The 16,502-nt window shown below is 39.5% G+C and overlaps 1 protein-coding gene across 6 annotated transcripts in view; it reads left to right on the top strand.

The window, feature by feature from the left end:
• Positions 1-16,502, top strand: part of CDK14 (cyclin dependent kinase 14) — a 512,169-nt gene that overhangs the window by 148,555 nt on the left and 347,112 nt on the right. For 5 of the 6 annotated variants that reach the window (XM_038392686.2, XM_043509345.1, XM_038392687.2 and 2 more), the window contains one exon: positions 2,879-3,124. In XM_038392686.2, the coding sequence (XP_038248614.1) occupies positions 2,879-3,124 (246 nt within the window). Of the gene's footprint in view, positions 1-2,878; positions 3,125-16,502 lie in introns of those variants that run through there. The other variant, XM_043509348.1, reaches the window with a different exon arrangement.

Raw genomic sequence — 16,502 nt, 5'->3', positions numbered from 1 at the left:
CTCTAGCTTTCATCCAGATCATACCACTCGATCCATTGTCTACAGCCAAGCGCTACGATATAACCGCATTTGCTCCAACCCCTCAGCCAGAGACAAACACCTACAAGATCTCTATCATGCATTCCTACAACTACAATACCCACCTGCTGAAGTGAAGAAACAGATTGACAGAGCCAGAAGAGTACCCAGAAGTCACCTACTACAGGACAGGCCCAACAAAGAAAACAACAGAACGCCACTAGCCATCACCTTCAGCCCCCAACTAAAACCTCTCCAACGCATCATCAAGGATCTACAACCTATCCTGAAGGACGAGCCATCGCTCTCTCAGATCTTGGGAGATAGACCAGTCCTTGCTTACAGACAGCCCCCCAATCTGAAGCAAATACTCACCAGCAACCACACACCACACAACAGAACCACTAACCCAGGAACCTATCCTTGCAACAAAGCCCGTTGCCAACTCTGTCCACATATCTATTCGGGGGATACCATCATAGGGCCTAATCACATCAGCCACACTATCAGAGGCTCGTTCACCTGCGCATCTACCAATGTGATATATGCCATCATGTGCCAGCAATGCCCCTCTGCCATGTACATTGGCCAAACTGGACAGTCTCTACGTAAAAGAATGAATGGACACAAATCAGACGTCAAGAATTATAACATTCAAAAACCAGTTGGAGAACACTTCAATCTCTCTGGTCACTCGATCACAGACCTAAGAGTGGCTATACTTCAACAAAAAAGCTTCAAAAACAGACTCCAACGAGAGACTGCTGAATTGGAATTAATTTGCAAACTGGATACAATTAACTTAGGCTTGAATAGAGACTGGGAATGGATGAATCATTACACAAAGTAAAACTATTTCCCCATGGTATTTCTCCCCCCCACCCCACCCCCCACTGTTCCTCTGATATTCTTGTTAACTGCTGGAATTAGCCTACCTGCTTGTCACCATGGAAGGTTTTCCTCCTTTCCCCCCCCTGCTGTGGGTGATGGCTTATCTTAAGCGATCACTCTCCTTACAGTGTGTACGATAAACCCATTGTTTCATGTTCTCTGTGTGTGTGTATATAAATCTCTCCTCTGTTTTTTCCACCAAATGCATCCGATGAAGTGAGCTGTAGCTCACGAAAGCTTATGCTCTAATAAATTTGTTAGTCTCTAAGGTGCCACAAGTACTCCTTTTCTTTTTGCGAATACAGACTAACACGGCTGCTACTCTGAAACCAAAAATGTGTGTGTGGCTTAGGATGAACAGGCACTGCTACTAAGCTTTGGTACCAGCAACAAGTTTTCAAAGTGATGAAGTTTTAGTTGATTGTCTTTTTAAATAAGAAATGAAACTTGTAATCCCTGTATTGGAATATCAGTCATGCACCTTTAGAGTTAAACCTGTCTCTGGTAGTTCAGATAGTGCTGTACAGTGACATAATATTTAATGATGAAGGCAGTCTTTGGACCATTGTGTTTTCTTGGTGTTTATGGAGGAGTATAATTATATTCAAGAGTATGATTGGTTTGTTCTGTATTGTACCCTTTATTTCTGCATGAAGGCATTACTGTCAGTGAACAATCGAAGTAAATTGGATTTCAAGCAACCAAACCATAAAGGGAACTGTGAAGAATGATTTGCTATTGGAAAATGTTTGTTTGCATTGGTAACAGTTATAGCTATGAGGGAGGCGCCCTGCACAAACACATCTCTAAAACTGATCCCTGATGTGACACCCAATTTGTAATGCTTCAGCAAGTTTTCAAAATATCAGTAAGGGCCCTGCAGATACTTACACACTTGCTTAACTGTACACATCTATAGTCCCATTGATACTAAACCAGTATTGCCAACCCCAAACATTTAAAAATCACAAGATATTTCAAAAATATGTTCGGTTTCTTTTTCTGTGCCTTTAGGTTTTTGAGCTTTTAAAGTGTACTTGGATCCCATTTTCAAGCTTTTATTTGCAACCACAAGGGTTAGAAAATTAACCTTTCAAAAAAACCCCCCAAAACTGTGTCATATAATTACATGAGTACAGGAACTGGGCTTCAAGCAAAATCACAAATTTTGCAAGACTCCTAATAAAATCACTAGAGCTGGCAACCTGTAATCACAATGATGCTACCTGAGTGTGTAAAAGATACGTATGTGCCTAAATGTTTGCAGGATCAGAGCCCCCGTCACAAACATAGGTAATATAGTTCAACCCTGTGGCAAGAACAAATGAGAACTCTGATCTTTGTGCTTTAGTGTGTCATCAGGCTGAGGTTTCTCATGTTTCAGTACTTGGGTATTGATTTACTAATTTGATTTTCTGGGGAATATGGTGGTGATAATACTGCATAAGTATTATTTTAAAAGAATACAATAGTTATAAACTAGTACTGAATCTTTGCAGTGCAGCACAAAAGTATGTAACTAAACTACTATCATTTATTTAAGTTTGCTCTCATCCAATTTTAAATAAATGGAAATCGATACTGGTTGCAGATACCAGTGACTGGATTGTGGGATGAAGTGGACTGGCACCATTACAAAGAATAGCCTGTAAAAGTTTAAATAAAATAGACCTCTATTGAGACATTTATTTTGAATTTGTCATTTTACGTGATTATACAAACTGTATGTTGCTTCCTCCTTTCTTATCCTTTGTATCTTTTTTTCCTCTACCCTTTAAGTAGTACATCTGATATAACTATTTGTGTACATATCTGTGTGTTTGAATATGTGTGTGTTTGGTGTGTGTATAAAAATACGTTTTATAAAATTTCAGTCTTTAAAAAATGTTCTTGTTACACTTGAAATTTCATCTCTTTTAACTTCAGGTGTATAAATTGTATTCAGTGCATGTAATTTGTTTTGTTTCAGATATGTGTCACAAAGATGTCTACACGGAACTGCCAGGGAATGGACTCAGTGATCAAACCCCTGGACACAATTCCTGAGGACAAAAAAGTCAGAGTTCAGAGGACACAGAGCAGTTTTGATCCATTTGAGAAACCAACTAGTCAAGTGAAGAGGGTCCATTCAGAGAACAATGCTTGCATTAACTTCAAAACTACGTCAGCAGGGAAAGAATCTCCTAAAGTCAGACGACATTCTAGTCCCAGCTCTGTAAGTGCATCTGTCTATATTACCAGTTTCTACACCAAATGCATAAATACGGTATATGTTTCTTACCTTTGTAAATGAAATTCAACACTTCTTAAAGCATTCCTCTCAGATTAAAACTAATGCATTTAAAAAAAATCCCTTTACTGTTGCTACTAAAAATCTAAATTACATTTCACTGTAATGTTGTATTTAATCTGACAATTCTCTCAGCTCTTGGGCAGTTAGTTTCACTTGTTTATGGACTGTTTATGGACAGTGCCTAATCAATTTCGCTTTTAGGATTTCATCCTCCAGTACAATGCTGAAGTATTTGGATTGCTAACTTTGCAGGGGAATGTTTATTTCCAAAGAAAAGTTGTTTTTCCTGGAAGGTCAAACAAACACACACAAAACCCCCCACAATGTAGTCACATTTATTTTGGTCTTAGGTTTTATAAAAATATATTTCTATTAAATCTGAATCTTGGGCCAATTTTGACTTTTTTGTGTACCATTTAAAATCTTCGTATTTTAAATGGAATATATAAATTAAAATAAAGTTACTGTTTTCTGACAGAACCATGCTACATGTGGAGAAAAATGAAAGGATTTTGATCAATGCAATATCATGTTTGTTTTCCTTATGTGATGTAATATTTTGAAAGTAGGTTGATAAATAAAATGTGATGTATCTTATGAATAGTGCCCAGACAGATGTTCCATAAGAGACCTTAACAAATTATTGAAAAATTGTATCTTTTTTACTGTAGTAGGATAAATCCATAATAGTGTGACCTTCGAGATAAAGATTACAGATTCAAGGAGAATGCAAAGAACACTTCAAAAGTTAGGTGGCATGAAAGTGATTTAAAAGATTGAGTCTTTTCTGCTGTCTTTTCTGGATCAGGCAGAATTTTGAGAATTCTGTTTCTATGAAGAAATGTCAAAATTCTCTTTTCTAGAGCTGAGCTTTGTTTGACCCATGTGAATTTAAGAGATAAGATGTCATGCCCTTAGGGGACTGTACTTTGTAGGAAAGGTTATATTTTAAAAGGAACTATCTTTAACTATCTTTAGCCAAAATATATAAATAAATGGTATTCTATTATTATTTAAGAGTGCAATTAATCTCAATGAATTGCGATTAATTTTTTTAATCCCTTGACAGCTCTAGAATAAAGTTAAGTATGTGTGTAAGGATTTTTAGGATCAGATACTTGACTTCTTCATTTCCACAATCCCCTTTTCTTAATTCAAATACCCTTACATGCTGCATCTATGAACCAATTTCTTATTGTACTGCTTCCATATAGCTTTTGGTCACTTCTCTTGTTCTTGCCTATGGAATTCCGAAAAAGCGACCTCACAAGATAAAAATAGTTTATAACAATGGCCGCAACTTTAATAAACAAGAATGTGAACGGAGGGGAGTGTACATAATCTTTGTGGAATGGGTAAATGTAGTACTCTGCTTAGACTTGAGCCATGTTTGGTCCTGACTGGCAAACCCCAAGGTCAAAATGGCTACCAAACTGGATATACTGTCTAGCCCAGTGGTTCTTAACATTTACGGCAGCCTGTACCCCTTTGGTTCTCAAAATATGTTCTTGCATCCCTTATCAAAATCAAAATATGTTCTCGCGCCCCTTATTAAAAAAAATCGTTGAAATAGGTCAGTTCTTTAAACCTAGATATATTTTTTGTTTGTATATTACAGTAATCGTTAAATGTATAATGTTAATAAATACATAGGCTTGATTGAACAAAGTAGTTGTACTTACCTGCCTGTGCTTAATTTGTGTTTTTGATGATTTACCTTCTAAAAAAATCTGGTACGTCTCGCACCCCCAGAAAGGGCATCTCGCACCCTCAGAGGGAGAGTGCAATGGTAAATCATACATTCAGTAATTAAATGCCAACAAAACATCCTAAGGTTATGGACTGATTGCTTTCCCTAAGCTCTGCCCCCCCCTCCACTGCTCAGGTAGGATGAAAGGAAAATTTTGTTGCAGTAGCAAGAGAAACTGAATGGCCCCTTTGCTCCACCCCATTTCAGCCCAAGCGGAGAGGGTATGCACGCTTCCCTCCCTCCTGGCCAGTAAGAGGATTCCTTGAGCTGGAGGAACAGCCTTGATTGAAAGGGGGAAAGGAGCCACTGGCATCCATACAGGGAAATCCCCAGCAAACTCCAACCCAGCTAGCCAGACGCTGCTATGCCGCCTTGGGAGTGTATCCGACTGTCTCTCTGGGGCGAGAATGGTGGTGGTGGTGGGAGGTGGTAAAAAGGGAGGCTGAGCTGAATTCTCAAATATTTCACACCTCTCAGCAGATCCAAGGTAGTTTCTCCTCTGGCTTGTGTCCACTCACCTTGTATGTAATTTGGGAAAACTCTGATGCGTGTTTGGCTGTCTTGTTGCCCAATGCATGTCTGCATGGTTAGATTCCCTAGAAGATGACAGGCTGTGGTTTTGAGTAACATGAGTTGATACAGGTTTTTTGGTCTTGTTTTCTTCTAGTCTTTGTGTTCTGTCACAGATACCCATTATCATTTTCTCTACTACTTATTCCTTGTATTTTTAGTCAAAGAATCACTACCAGATTCCTCATTGTCAAATTATACCTTGCTGGGACTGTAAATACTTCTGGCGTATAGATTACACCCATCTGAGTTGACATTTCATTTATGGGAAGCACACTGCCAAGTTTGTTGTGTCCTCTAGGTCATAATCACTATAATTTTGTTTCAGTTCTAGTTCTCTCTCTCTCTTTCTTTCTTTCTTGGTAAGCCTCCATTTATGTACAGATTCTTTAATAGATGAGTAGTATCTTCATCTTTTGTTTAATAAAATTTCCACTTTCTGCCCTGGTTAGAATTTTTAAAATGTATGTCAAATCATTTGCATTAGGCAAAATTGTCATTTTGCCTCTTTCCTACCATAGCTTAAAGCCTGTCTATGCCTTCACTTCTGTAGCACTCATCAAAACAACGGTGTATCATTCTCTGATCATTTAATTCCAGTCTCCTATCAGTTCACATTCTAGAATATAGAGGTAACTCAAAAGAAAACAAACATTCTCAAGGTTTAACTACACCACTTCTTTAGAGGACATCATTAGAATATTCTAAGACTTTAGCCTCTAGTTCAATCAGTCGCAATAGCTGAAACAGCTATAGGGCAGTTTTGTGTTGCTGGGTGAAGAGCAAATGGAGAATAATTGCTCAGCAGGTGGGATATTCTCAATGTACACACTGCATCTTCTGCTACTGTTGTTGGGAGATAGTACACAGAGGATTTTGTGAAATCTGGGATTGTATGTTCCTGGGCACAGTTTCTGCCATTCAGAAATGAAATGATTTGCTGTGAAGCAGCTTACATCATTTAAATTAATGTTGCACCTCTCCATAGCTGTATAGAAGTTCTAGGTTGTTAATTAGTTCTGTAGCATAAAATGAGAAGTTGTTGCATGAATTGTTTGCTTACATGTTTAGACTTTAAAGTCATCTGACAGATGCAAACTCATTATGTAAAACTGACCTTGTATTTTGGTTAATTCTTCAAACGTTGAGTATTTATACATAATAGCTGGGAGCTTGCTTTTGCGTTCTGGGAAGCACACTGCAGCTCCTGTGTAGACATACTGTTACCTCGATTAGAGGTCCCTGCATGTAATTACAGAATTATTTATTGGGAAAGAAACTGAATCTTGTTGTTGAATAAAATTCCTAGCGGAAGAGATTGATGCTCTTTGATAAACCACAGGTTTCAGAGTAGCAGCCGTGTTAGTCTGTATTCACAAAAAGAAAAGGAGTACCGGTGGCACCTTAGAGACTAACAAATTTATTAGAGCATAAGCTTTCGTGAGCTACAGCTCACTCTAATAAATTTGTTAGTCTCTAAGGTGCCACCGGTACTCCTTTTCTTTTTGATAAACCAGGCAGGCATCAGGAATTCTAATTTTCTGCTACTCCTTTGGACATGACAGTGTTAAAATTATGCACGTAGCCAGCTAGGTAACTTCATTGCCCAACAGCTTAGGACAACCCAAAACATTAATACAGACAAAACATTGAGACACTATCAACTTGAAATGAAGGTAGTCTGTTTCGGAAAATGAATTCAAAGTAGTCCGATAGTCCAACTTTCTCAGAGTGCTATTGCTAATTTCTTTGGTTTTACAGTCAAATGCTTTTTAAAATATGGTATTCTTTCCCCAGTAACAACTGGGTGTAAGGGTCGTACAAATAATGTATAAAACTATATGGGAGAAACAATGAAAACCATTAAGCACAAAGAACAAATTGGAGGGAAAAGAAGGGTTTTATTTTTTCTCTAATTGTTCAGTTATAGTAATATTAGGTGCTAATTGGAACTATAGACAACATTTTCATAGAGAGGGGTGTGATATTTCAAGTTGGTGCTGTCCCTTTAATTATTCCAGTAACCTAGACAAGCTGCTGAGGTGCACATACAAATCTTGGCTGCAGTGAGTGACCGGTGTATCTGACCTGATGCTGAAAATAAGAGTTCTCCTGCCTCAGGTTTCATATAACCACCACTGAATAGCAGAAGAAAGCAGACCTGTCAGGCAAGTTGTGGTATTCTGCTAAGTTTCTTTGCTGTCTCCATTCAGACTGTCATGTTCACGTACTGTATTTTGGAGCACAGGCACATAGCTGATTCTCAGTGTACACCCTGTCCAAATCGGAGTATGGAATACAACTGCCATTCACTGATACTTTATTAGGACCTGAGGCACAATTTCAGATTGTTCACGCTGGTCAGTTGAAGCATCCAGGATTGTAAAATGAAGTTCAGATCAGCAGTCTCGGGGACATACAATATAGTGCAATGTTTAATTTATATAATCTTGCTTTAAAAAGAAAATTTGAGTCCTATTTTATTGTTTGACAGCCAAATTTGGGTTCCAGGCTATTTTTGGACAAATGACTTTATGGTAGGATAGGAAAAAAATAATGAAGGTATTATTTACTTGATAGATATTAGGGATCTCAAGTGATTAAAAAAATTAATCGTGCGATTAATCGTGCTGTTAATAATAGAACACTATATAAATATTTTTGGATGTTTTCCACATTTTCAAATATATTGATTTCAGTTACAACACAGAATACAAAGTGTACAGTGCTTTCTTTATATTTATTTTTATTATAAATATTTGCACTGTAAAAATAAAAGAAATAGTATTTTTCAGTTCACTTAATACAAGTACTGTAGTGCAATCTATTTATCATGAAAGTTGAACTTACAAATGTAGAATTACATGCAAAAACTAAAACAATGTAACATTTTAGAGTCTGCAAGTCCACTCAGTTCTACTTCTTGTTCACGCAATTGCTCAGACAAACAAGTTTGTTTACATTTGCACACGATAATGCTGCTTGCGTCTTGTTTACAATGTTACCTTAAAGTGTGAACAGTTGCTCGTATGGCACTGTTGTAGCCGGCGTTGCAAGACGTTTACATGCCAGATGTACTAAAGATTCATATGTCCCTTCGTGCTTTATCCACCATCTCAGAGAACATGTGTCCATGCCGATGCTAGGTTCTGCTCAATAAGATCCAAAGCAGTGCAGACCAAAACATGTTCATTTTCATCATCTGAGTCAGATGCCACCAGCAGAAGGTTGATTTTCTTTTCGGTGGTTCGGGTTCTATAGTTTCTGCATAGGAGTATTGCTCTTTTAAGACTTCTGAAAGCATGCTCCATACCTTGTCCCTCTCAGATTTTGGAAGGCACTTCAGATTCTTAAATCTTGGGCTGATTGCTGTAGCTATCATTAGAAATCTCACATTGGTACCTTCTTCATGTTTTGTCAAATCTGCAGTGAAAGTGTTCTTAAAATGAACAGCATGCTGGGACATCATCCAATACTGCTATAACATGAAATATAGGACAGAATGCAGGTAAAACAGAGCAGGAGACATAGAATTCTCCCCCAAGGAGTTCAGACACAAATTTAATTAACACACTTTTTTTTTTTTTCTGAGCGTCATCAGCATGGAAGCATGTCCTCTGGAATGGTAGCCAAAGCATGAAGGGGCATACGAATGTTTAGCATGCAAGTACCTTGCAATGCCAGCTACAAAAGTGCCGTGCGAATGTCTGTTCTCATTTTCAGTTGAAGTAAATAAAAAGCAGGCAGCATTATCTCCCAAAAATGTAAATAAATTTGTTAGTCTTAGCGATTGGCTGAACAAGAAGTAGAACTTAGTAGACTTGTAGGCTCTAAAGTTTTACATAGTTTTGTTTTTGAGTGCGGTTATGTAACAAAAAAAAAATCTACATTTGTAAGTTGCGTTTTTCACGATAAAGAGATTGCACTACGATACTTGCATGAGGTGAATTGAGAAATACTATTTTTTATCATTTTTAGAGTGCAAATATTTGTAATAAAAATAATAAGTAGTATACACTTTGTATTCTGTGTTGTAATTGAAATAAATATATTTGAAAATGTAGAAAAACATCCAAAATATTTAATAAATTGCAATTGGTATTCTATTGTTTAACAGTGTGATTAAATCTGAGATTAATTGGGATTAATTTTTTTGAATTAATCGCGTGAGTTAACTGTGATTAATCGACAACAGTAATAGATATTTAAGTGTTATTCATGTTGCACTAGCTGGTGACATTTTTAGGTTTACCTAATCACTTTTTCTTTACCAGGGCAACCTGTAATGTCTGTGTCATTGATCTATTAATTATAATGCATTTCCAAAATGTAGGTGTATCTATTTGTGTGCAGTGGTGTAGTAGCCATCTTAATCCCAAAATATTAGAGACAAGGTGAGTGAGGTAATGTGTAAGAGCTTGAGTTCTGTATAAACTTGAAAGCTTGTCTCTCTCACCAACAGAAGTTGGTCCAGTAAAAGATATTACCTCATCACCTTGTCTCTGCATACCTAGTTCACAGATGAAACAACACTTATTTTGATACATTTGGTATTAAAAAAATACAAATTTTCTGTCACCTTGTTGTTAATGGAAAGGATTTTAATTGTAGTAGTTTATTTATTCATATGAAATTAGGTTGGATAACAGTGTGTTATGACCCCCCCTAGAGAGTGTAGGGAGTGGTAGCGTGCAGCTCCATTGGCCCTCAGCAGCCTCGCTCCCTCTGGGCAGCCCTGGCATAAGAGTTGCAGTCCCCCCCTTACTGCTTCTGCCCTCCCCGCAGGCAGGCTTGTGGGGCTGCAGCCAGGGAAGGCACGTCCCAGCACTTTTCCCTGACTGCTGCCTCACAAACCTACCTTCCGCTTGTTAGCAATTGCTGGATAATAGCAACTTTTTGCTGGCAACCGAGGGGCTGCTAATAAGCAGAATGTACTGTATTTAAAATGTTTAAGACTTTTTCTGAATTTGGAAATCTCTTCTGCGTGGGCAGTTTTCCATTTAATATTTAAGTCTGATTGTATTATTTTTGTTATAAAAATAAATACATGTAAAACTCATGAATGTAGAGCTGTGGTTAGTAAGGGCCAATGGCTTGACTCAAGCTGTTTGGGGCAAGGAACCTTCAGCTGTTTCTTGGCGGCTGATCCTAAATGCAACTTGAACCCTTTCCTACTTCTCCCATTCAGGTGGGTGTGGAGCATCCTTTGTGGTCTCTCCATCCTTCCTGGTATCCAACTGTGGTGGTAGGGGAGCTTCAGAGTTTTGTGTGGGAGATGTCCCTTCCTGACTGAATGTGAGACTTGGCCTGGATGGTAGTTCTGAAATGAGACATGGTGAGATGGTATGGTTTTTGATCCAAAGATATTCCTACATACCTTTCAGTATTTGGGAAAGGAGAGGAAAAGAAAATCCTACAAAGACTGCCCGACTCCCTAGCAGGAGCTGAGTAGCGAGTATTCCTTGACCTTAACAGCCATGATTTTGTACACATATATTGGAACATGGATGGGGATAGGCCTAGGAGAACTTGGGGGTGGGGGGTTTGGAGAGCTCATTGGCAACTGCAGTTTGGGCACAGGATTCTCTTTGTACCCCTCATGCACTGAGCCCAACTGTCCTCAAGACTGGTCAGCTCAGAGCACAGGAGGTTTATAGATTTGGCCAGATTTACATGTCACTTACTGCCTCATAGCCAGCTTTGCTTCAGGTTTGATCCTAAGCTATTTAACTCTATCATGTAATAGGATCTGTGCTCTCCACGAACGTGTAGCTCTCAAGAGTTTGTGTGTGGTTTGGTAATGAAAACTTTACCAGCATCTCATTGGAAGATATTCTCTCCTACAATAGGGAATAGACCCTGAGTTGTTGTAAAGGACTATCTATTGACTTATCCTTTACTTTCAGATTTTCCTTACAATGAATTTAGTATATAGCAAAATTATAAAAAATATAGGATGGAACTTTATTTTGGATTTTAAATAATTTACAATGGAACTGTGAACATAATATTTTTCCCTTGAGGATAATTTCATTTTGAAGTTTAATATTGTTAAAAAAAATCTATTTAAAACTTTAGGCTCAGGAGTGTGATGGTAAAGTGTGACATTCACAAGCTGTTCCCCAGTTATGAAAAATGCATGAGAACGTAACCCACACAGCTTGCATAAGAATAGTCAGGTGGCTCTAGATGTAATTTTCCATTAAAGCTGTCTTTACCAAATCCACTGATTCTTGAGAATTTCTAAAAGGTGGTGTTCACAAGTGAGTATAATGCCCAGTCACACTACAGGATCCCAGATTAAACCTGCTAAATACCCTACAATGTATGTAAATGAAGTGGTCATTTGAAATTAGTTACAGTGACCCTGCCAACACTCCTTTAAAACAGATTCTCCCACCTCCCACACACATTTTTTTTGAATTTTGTTTTCTGATTCCCTCCCATGAGCCTGAAATGCCAATTTCTTCCACTGTCATTTCCCAGCCATTTGGCATACTTTTTCCTCTTCCATTGTTGATAGGATTCCTGTGCTCCATTGATCTGAAGGGGACTTACTTCATGTTGTCATAAATCCATCTAATCAAACTATTTTTTTTTTCATATTAAGGGCCATTGTCACTGAGTGGCTTTACCCTTTGGCCTCACATTTGTACCTTCTGCCATCTCCAAGCATAGGGTGAGTGTACTAGTATGCTTTGAACAGGAAGAAGACCCATGTTTTTCACTATTTGGTTGATTTATAAGGTGACTCTTTAGATTAGTCTCTTCGAGTAATGGGAGAAAGACTTGGTCTGCACAGCCCATACAAGTCAAATTTTTGTCAAGCCATATAGCTCCAGGAAGAATCTCTGTTGTCCCTTGTCCCCTGAATTAAGTCATTGCTTTTGCACCCAAACACTAATCCTTCTCTTAGAATACAAGAAGACTGAAGTCCCATCATTTGCCAGTGGAGGGAGAGAAAGAGGTCCAAATGCAGGTTTGAGATGGTGAGGATTCTTCTGTCTCCATCTGCTCCATATTAGTCTGAGACTGTAGTCCTCTCACCCGTTTGAAACAATGAGCAGTCCTCCTTGAATGAGAATTCATTTTCCAGTGGCCAGTTCATCCCAACAGTACGAAGAGTTTTCTGACCACTTGGTACCAGAAAGATTGAATCTGCAAACACAGGGACATGCTGACTCACTGCACTAGATGCTTGTTAAATATAGAAATGATTCCATAGCTAGAAATAACAGAAAAATATGGAAAATTTTTTTAGCTAGTGTAATGCTTGGAACATTGATCCTGACACTTGAAGGAAAGCTGTCTGAATTCCTATTTGATGGCCTCAATTAATTTCTCAAATTAAGCGATCCCAAAATTTAGGTGGCTGCTCTGTGAGCCCTCAATGTCATTGGGAAACAGTTCATCTTGTCATCTCTTCCTTGCATCTCCTGTTTCCTTCTAGCTGCCTCAAAAGTCAGAATTCCTTAGTTTAGAGCACCCTCCCTTTGTAGAATCTGTTGTTTTGCTTTTGAACCTTTTCAGTACATATCTTTGAACTTTCTGGAGCAGATGTGGCCAACCTGTGACTCTGGAGCCACATGCAGCTCTTCAGAAGTTAATATGCGGCTCCTTGTATAGGCACCGACTCTGGGGCTGGAGCTATAGGCACGAACTTTCCAATGTGCCGGGGGGTGCTCACTGCTTAACCCTTGGCTCTGCCCCTACTTCACCCCTTCCTGTCCCCCCGCCCCGGAGCCTGCAGTGCCCTCGCTCCTCCCCCTTCCCCCCCCAGAGCCTCCTGTATGCCATGAAACAGCTGATCGGGAGGTGCGGGGTGGGGGAGCTGATGGGGGGCTGCTGACGTATTACTGTGGCTCTTTGGCAATGTACATAGATAAATTCTGGCTCCTTCTCAGGCTCAGGTTGGCCACCCCGTTCTGGAGGGTCAAATTTGCCTGTTCCATTACTATTAGTGCCTGTATAGTAACTGATTTGGAGCCCTTTCAATACAAGAAACTTGCCCTCCAATTTTATCTTGATAAGTGGTTCATTTTCCTTTTTGTCTTCTCTCAGTTCCTCTCCTTACTCTTCTTTTGTTCAAAAACCTGTGATTAGCAAGGAGCTCCTCCTCCACAACTATGACTTGAAAGAACCAAAAATGACTTTTTACACAGAACAGTCTCTTCTTGGAAGTTAGATGCTCTTCTCTATTGTCTGAATGCTTTATTTCCCTTTTTGGCCTCCTTAAAGTCAATACTACTTTGTTGAATGCTTGCTCATGTCCTTCCATGCTAGGTGTGTGCGTGCCATGTGTACAGTTGCTGGAGATTTTTCCCTCAGTGGTATCGGTAGGACTGGTTCTAGGCCTTCTGGAGCCCCATGCATGTGCGCCGGCATAAGGGGCGCTGCCAGCTCTGCACCCTTTCAGTTCCTTCTTATCACCCATGACAGTTTCCTGGAATGATCCTGTTTTGCTTTTATAAGGCTTCTTTCCCAGTGGTTTGGACTCTTTTTTATTTTACATTGAATAGTTATTGTAGTTAGTGTATATAGTTCTAAGTTACTGTATATAATAGCATGAATAGTTGTCCCTGTTGTCGAGGGACTTTCGCCCCAGGGGCTGGGTTCCCAGGCTTTAAGCCGTGGCAAGCTGACGCTAGTAAGTGACCCATATTCTGGCTGTCTAAAGCGCCTTGAGGAAACTCATGTTAGAGAAGTGCCAGATCTGCAGAGGCTTGAGACCACGCACTCAAAAAGATAGAGACATTCATCTGAAGGCCTTAGTGATGAAGGCAGCCCTCAGACCGGTCTCTCAGCTGAGCCACTCTGAATTGGCCCCAAGGATTTAGGTTTTTCTGTGAAGCGCTCCACAGGCACCATGCTCTTTCTGGCACCGTTCTTCATCCCCAGTACCCAGGAAAAGGTGTAGGATACAGCACACTGAGAGGGGGAACTCTCCGGTGCTGAAGAGGGACAAGCGGGGAGTGGCATTGAGACCCAGGCTGGGCCACTCATAGAATCATAGACTTTAAGGTCAGAAGGGACCATTATGATCATCTAGCCTGACCTACTGCACAACGCAGGCCACAGAATCTCACCCACGCACTCCTGTAACAAACCACTAACTATGTCTGAGCTACTGAAGTCCTCAAATCGTGGTTTAAAGACTTGAAGATGCAGAGAATCCTCCAACAGGTGACCTGTGCCCCACGCTGCAGAGGAAGGCAAAAAACCCCCAGGGCCTCTGCCAATCTGCCCTGGAGGAAAATTCCTTCCCGACCCTGAATATGGTGATCAGCTAAACCCTGAGCATGTGGGCAAGGCTCGCCAGCCAGACACCCAGGAAAGAACTCTCTGTAGTAACTCAAATCCCACCATATCTAACATTCCATCACAGACTATTGGGCCTATTTACTGCTAATTGTCAAAGATCAATTAATTGCCAAAATTAGGCTATCCCATCATATCATCCCTTCCATAAACTCATCAAGCTTAGTCTTGAAGCCAGATATGTCTTTTGCCCCACTGCTCCCTTTGAAAGGCTGTTCCAGAACTTCATTCCTCTGATGGTTAGAAACCTTCATCTAATTTCAAGTCTAAACTTCCTGATGGCCAGTTTATATCCATTTGTTCTTGTGTCCACATTGGTACCGAGCTTAAATAATTCCTCTCCCTTCCTGGCATTTATCCCTCTGATATATTTATAGAGAGCAATCATACCTCCCCTCAGCCTTCTTTTGGTTAGGCTAAACAAGCTAAGCTCTTTGAGTCTCCTTTCAGAAGACAGGTGTTTCATTCCTTGGATCATCCTAGTAGCCCTTCTCTGTACCTGCTTCAGTTTGAATTCATCTTTCTTAAACATGGGAGACATAATATGGGAGACACAATATTCCAGATGAAGTCTCACCGGTGCCTTGTATAACAGTACTAACACCTCCTTATTGCTACTGGAAATACCTCACTGATGCATCCCAAGACTGCATTAGCTTTTTTCACAGCCATATCACATTGGTGGTTCATAGTCATCCTGTGATCAACCAATACTCCAAGGTCCTTCTCCTCCTCTGTTTCTTTCAAGTCCCCAGCTTATAACAAAAATTCTTGTTATTAATCCCTAAATGCATGACCTTGCACTTTTCACTATTAAATTTCATCCTATTACTATTACTCCAGTTTACAAGGTCATCCAGAACTTCCTGTATGATATACGATCCTTCTCTATATTGGCAATACCTCCCAGCTTTGTATCATCCACAAACTTTATTACCACATTCCCACTTTTTTTTGTCAAGGTAAGTATTAAAAAGATTGGTCCCAAAACCGATCCCTGAGGAACACTACTAATAACCTCCTTCCTGACCCTTCAGCCTGAGTTCATCTTTCACTGTGTGACGGGTTGTAGTCTCCCCTTTAACCAGTTCCTTATCCACCTTTCAATTTTCATGTTGATTCCAGTCTTTTCCAATTTAGCTAATAATTCCCCATGTGGAACAGTATCAAATGCCTTACTGATATCAAGGTAAATTAGATCCACTGTGTTTCCTTTGTCTAAAAAATCAATTACCTTCTCAAAGAAGGAGATCAGGTTGGTTTGGCACGAGCTACCTTTTGTAAAACCATGTTGTATTTTGTCCCAATTACCACTGATCTCAATGTCCTTAACTACTTTCTCCTTCAAATTTTTTTTCCAAGACCTTGCATACTACCGATGTCAAATTAACAGGCCTGTAGTTACCCGGATCACTTTTTTTTTCCTTTCTTAAAAATAGGAACTATGTTAGCAATTCTCCAATCATACGGTACAACCCCTGAGTTTACAGATTAATTAAAAATTCTTGCTAATGGGCTCTCAATTTCTTGTGCCAATTCCTTTAATATTCTTGGATGAAGATTATCTGGGCCCCCCGATTTAGTCCCATTAAACTGTTTGAGTTTCGCTTCTACCTCAGATATGGTAATATCTACCTCCATATCCTCACTCCCATTTGTCAT

This window comes from Dermochelys coriacea, chromosome 2 (assembly GCF_009764565.3).
Source record: "Dermochelys coriacea isolate rDerCor1 chromosome 2, rDerCor1.pri.v4, whole genome shotgun sequence".
In the NCBI taxonomy this organism is placed as follows: domain Eukaryota; kingdom Metazoa; phylum Chordata; order Testudines; family Dermochelyidae; genus Dermochelys; species Dermochelys coriacea.
This window is presented reverse-complemented; position numbering and strand designations above follow the sequence as displayed.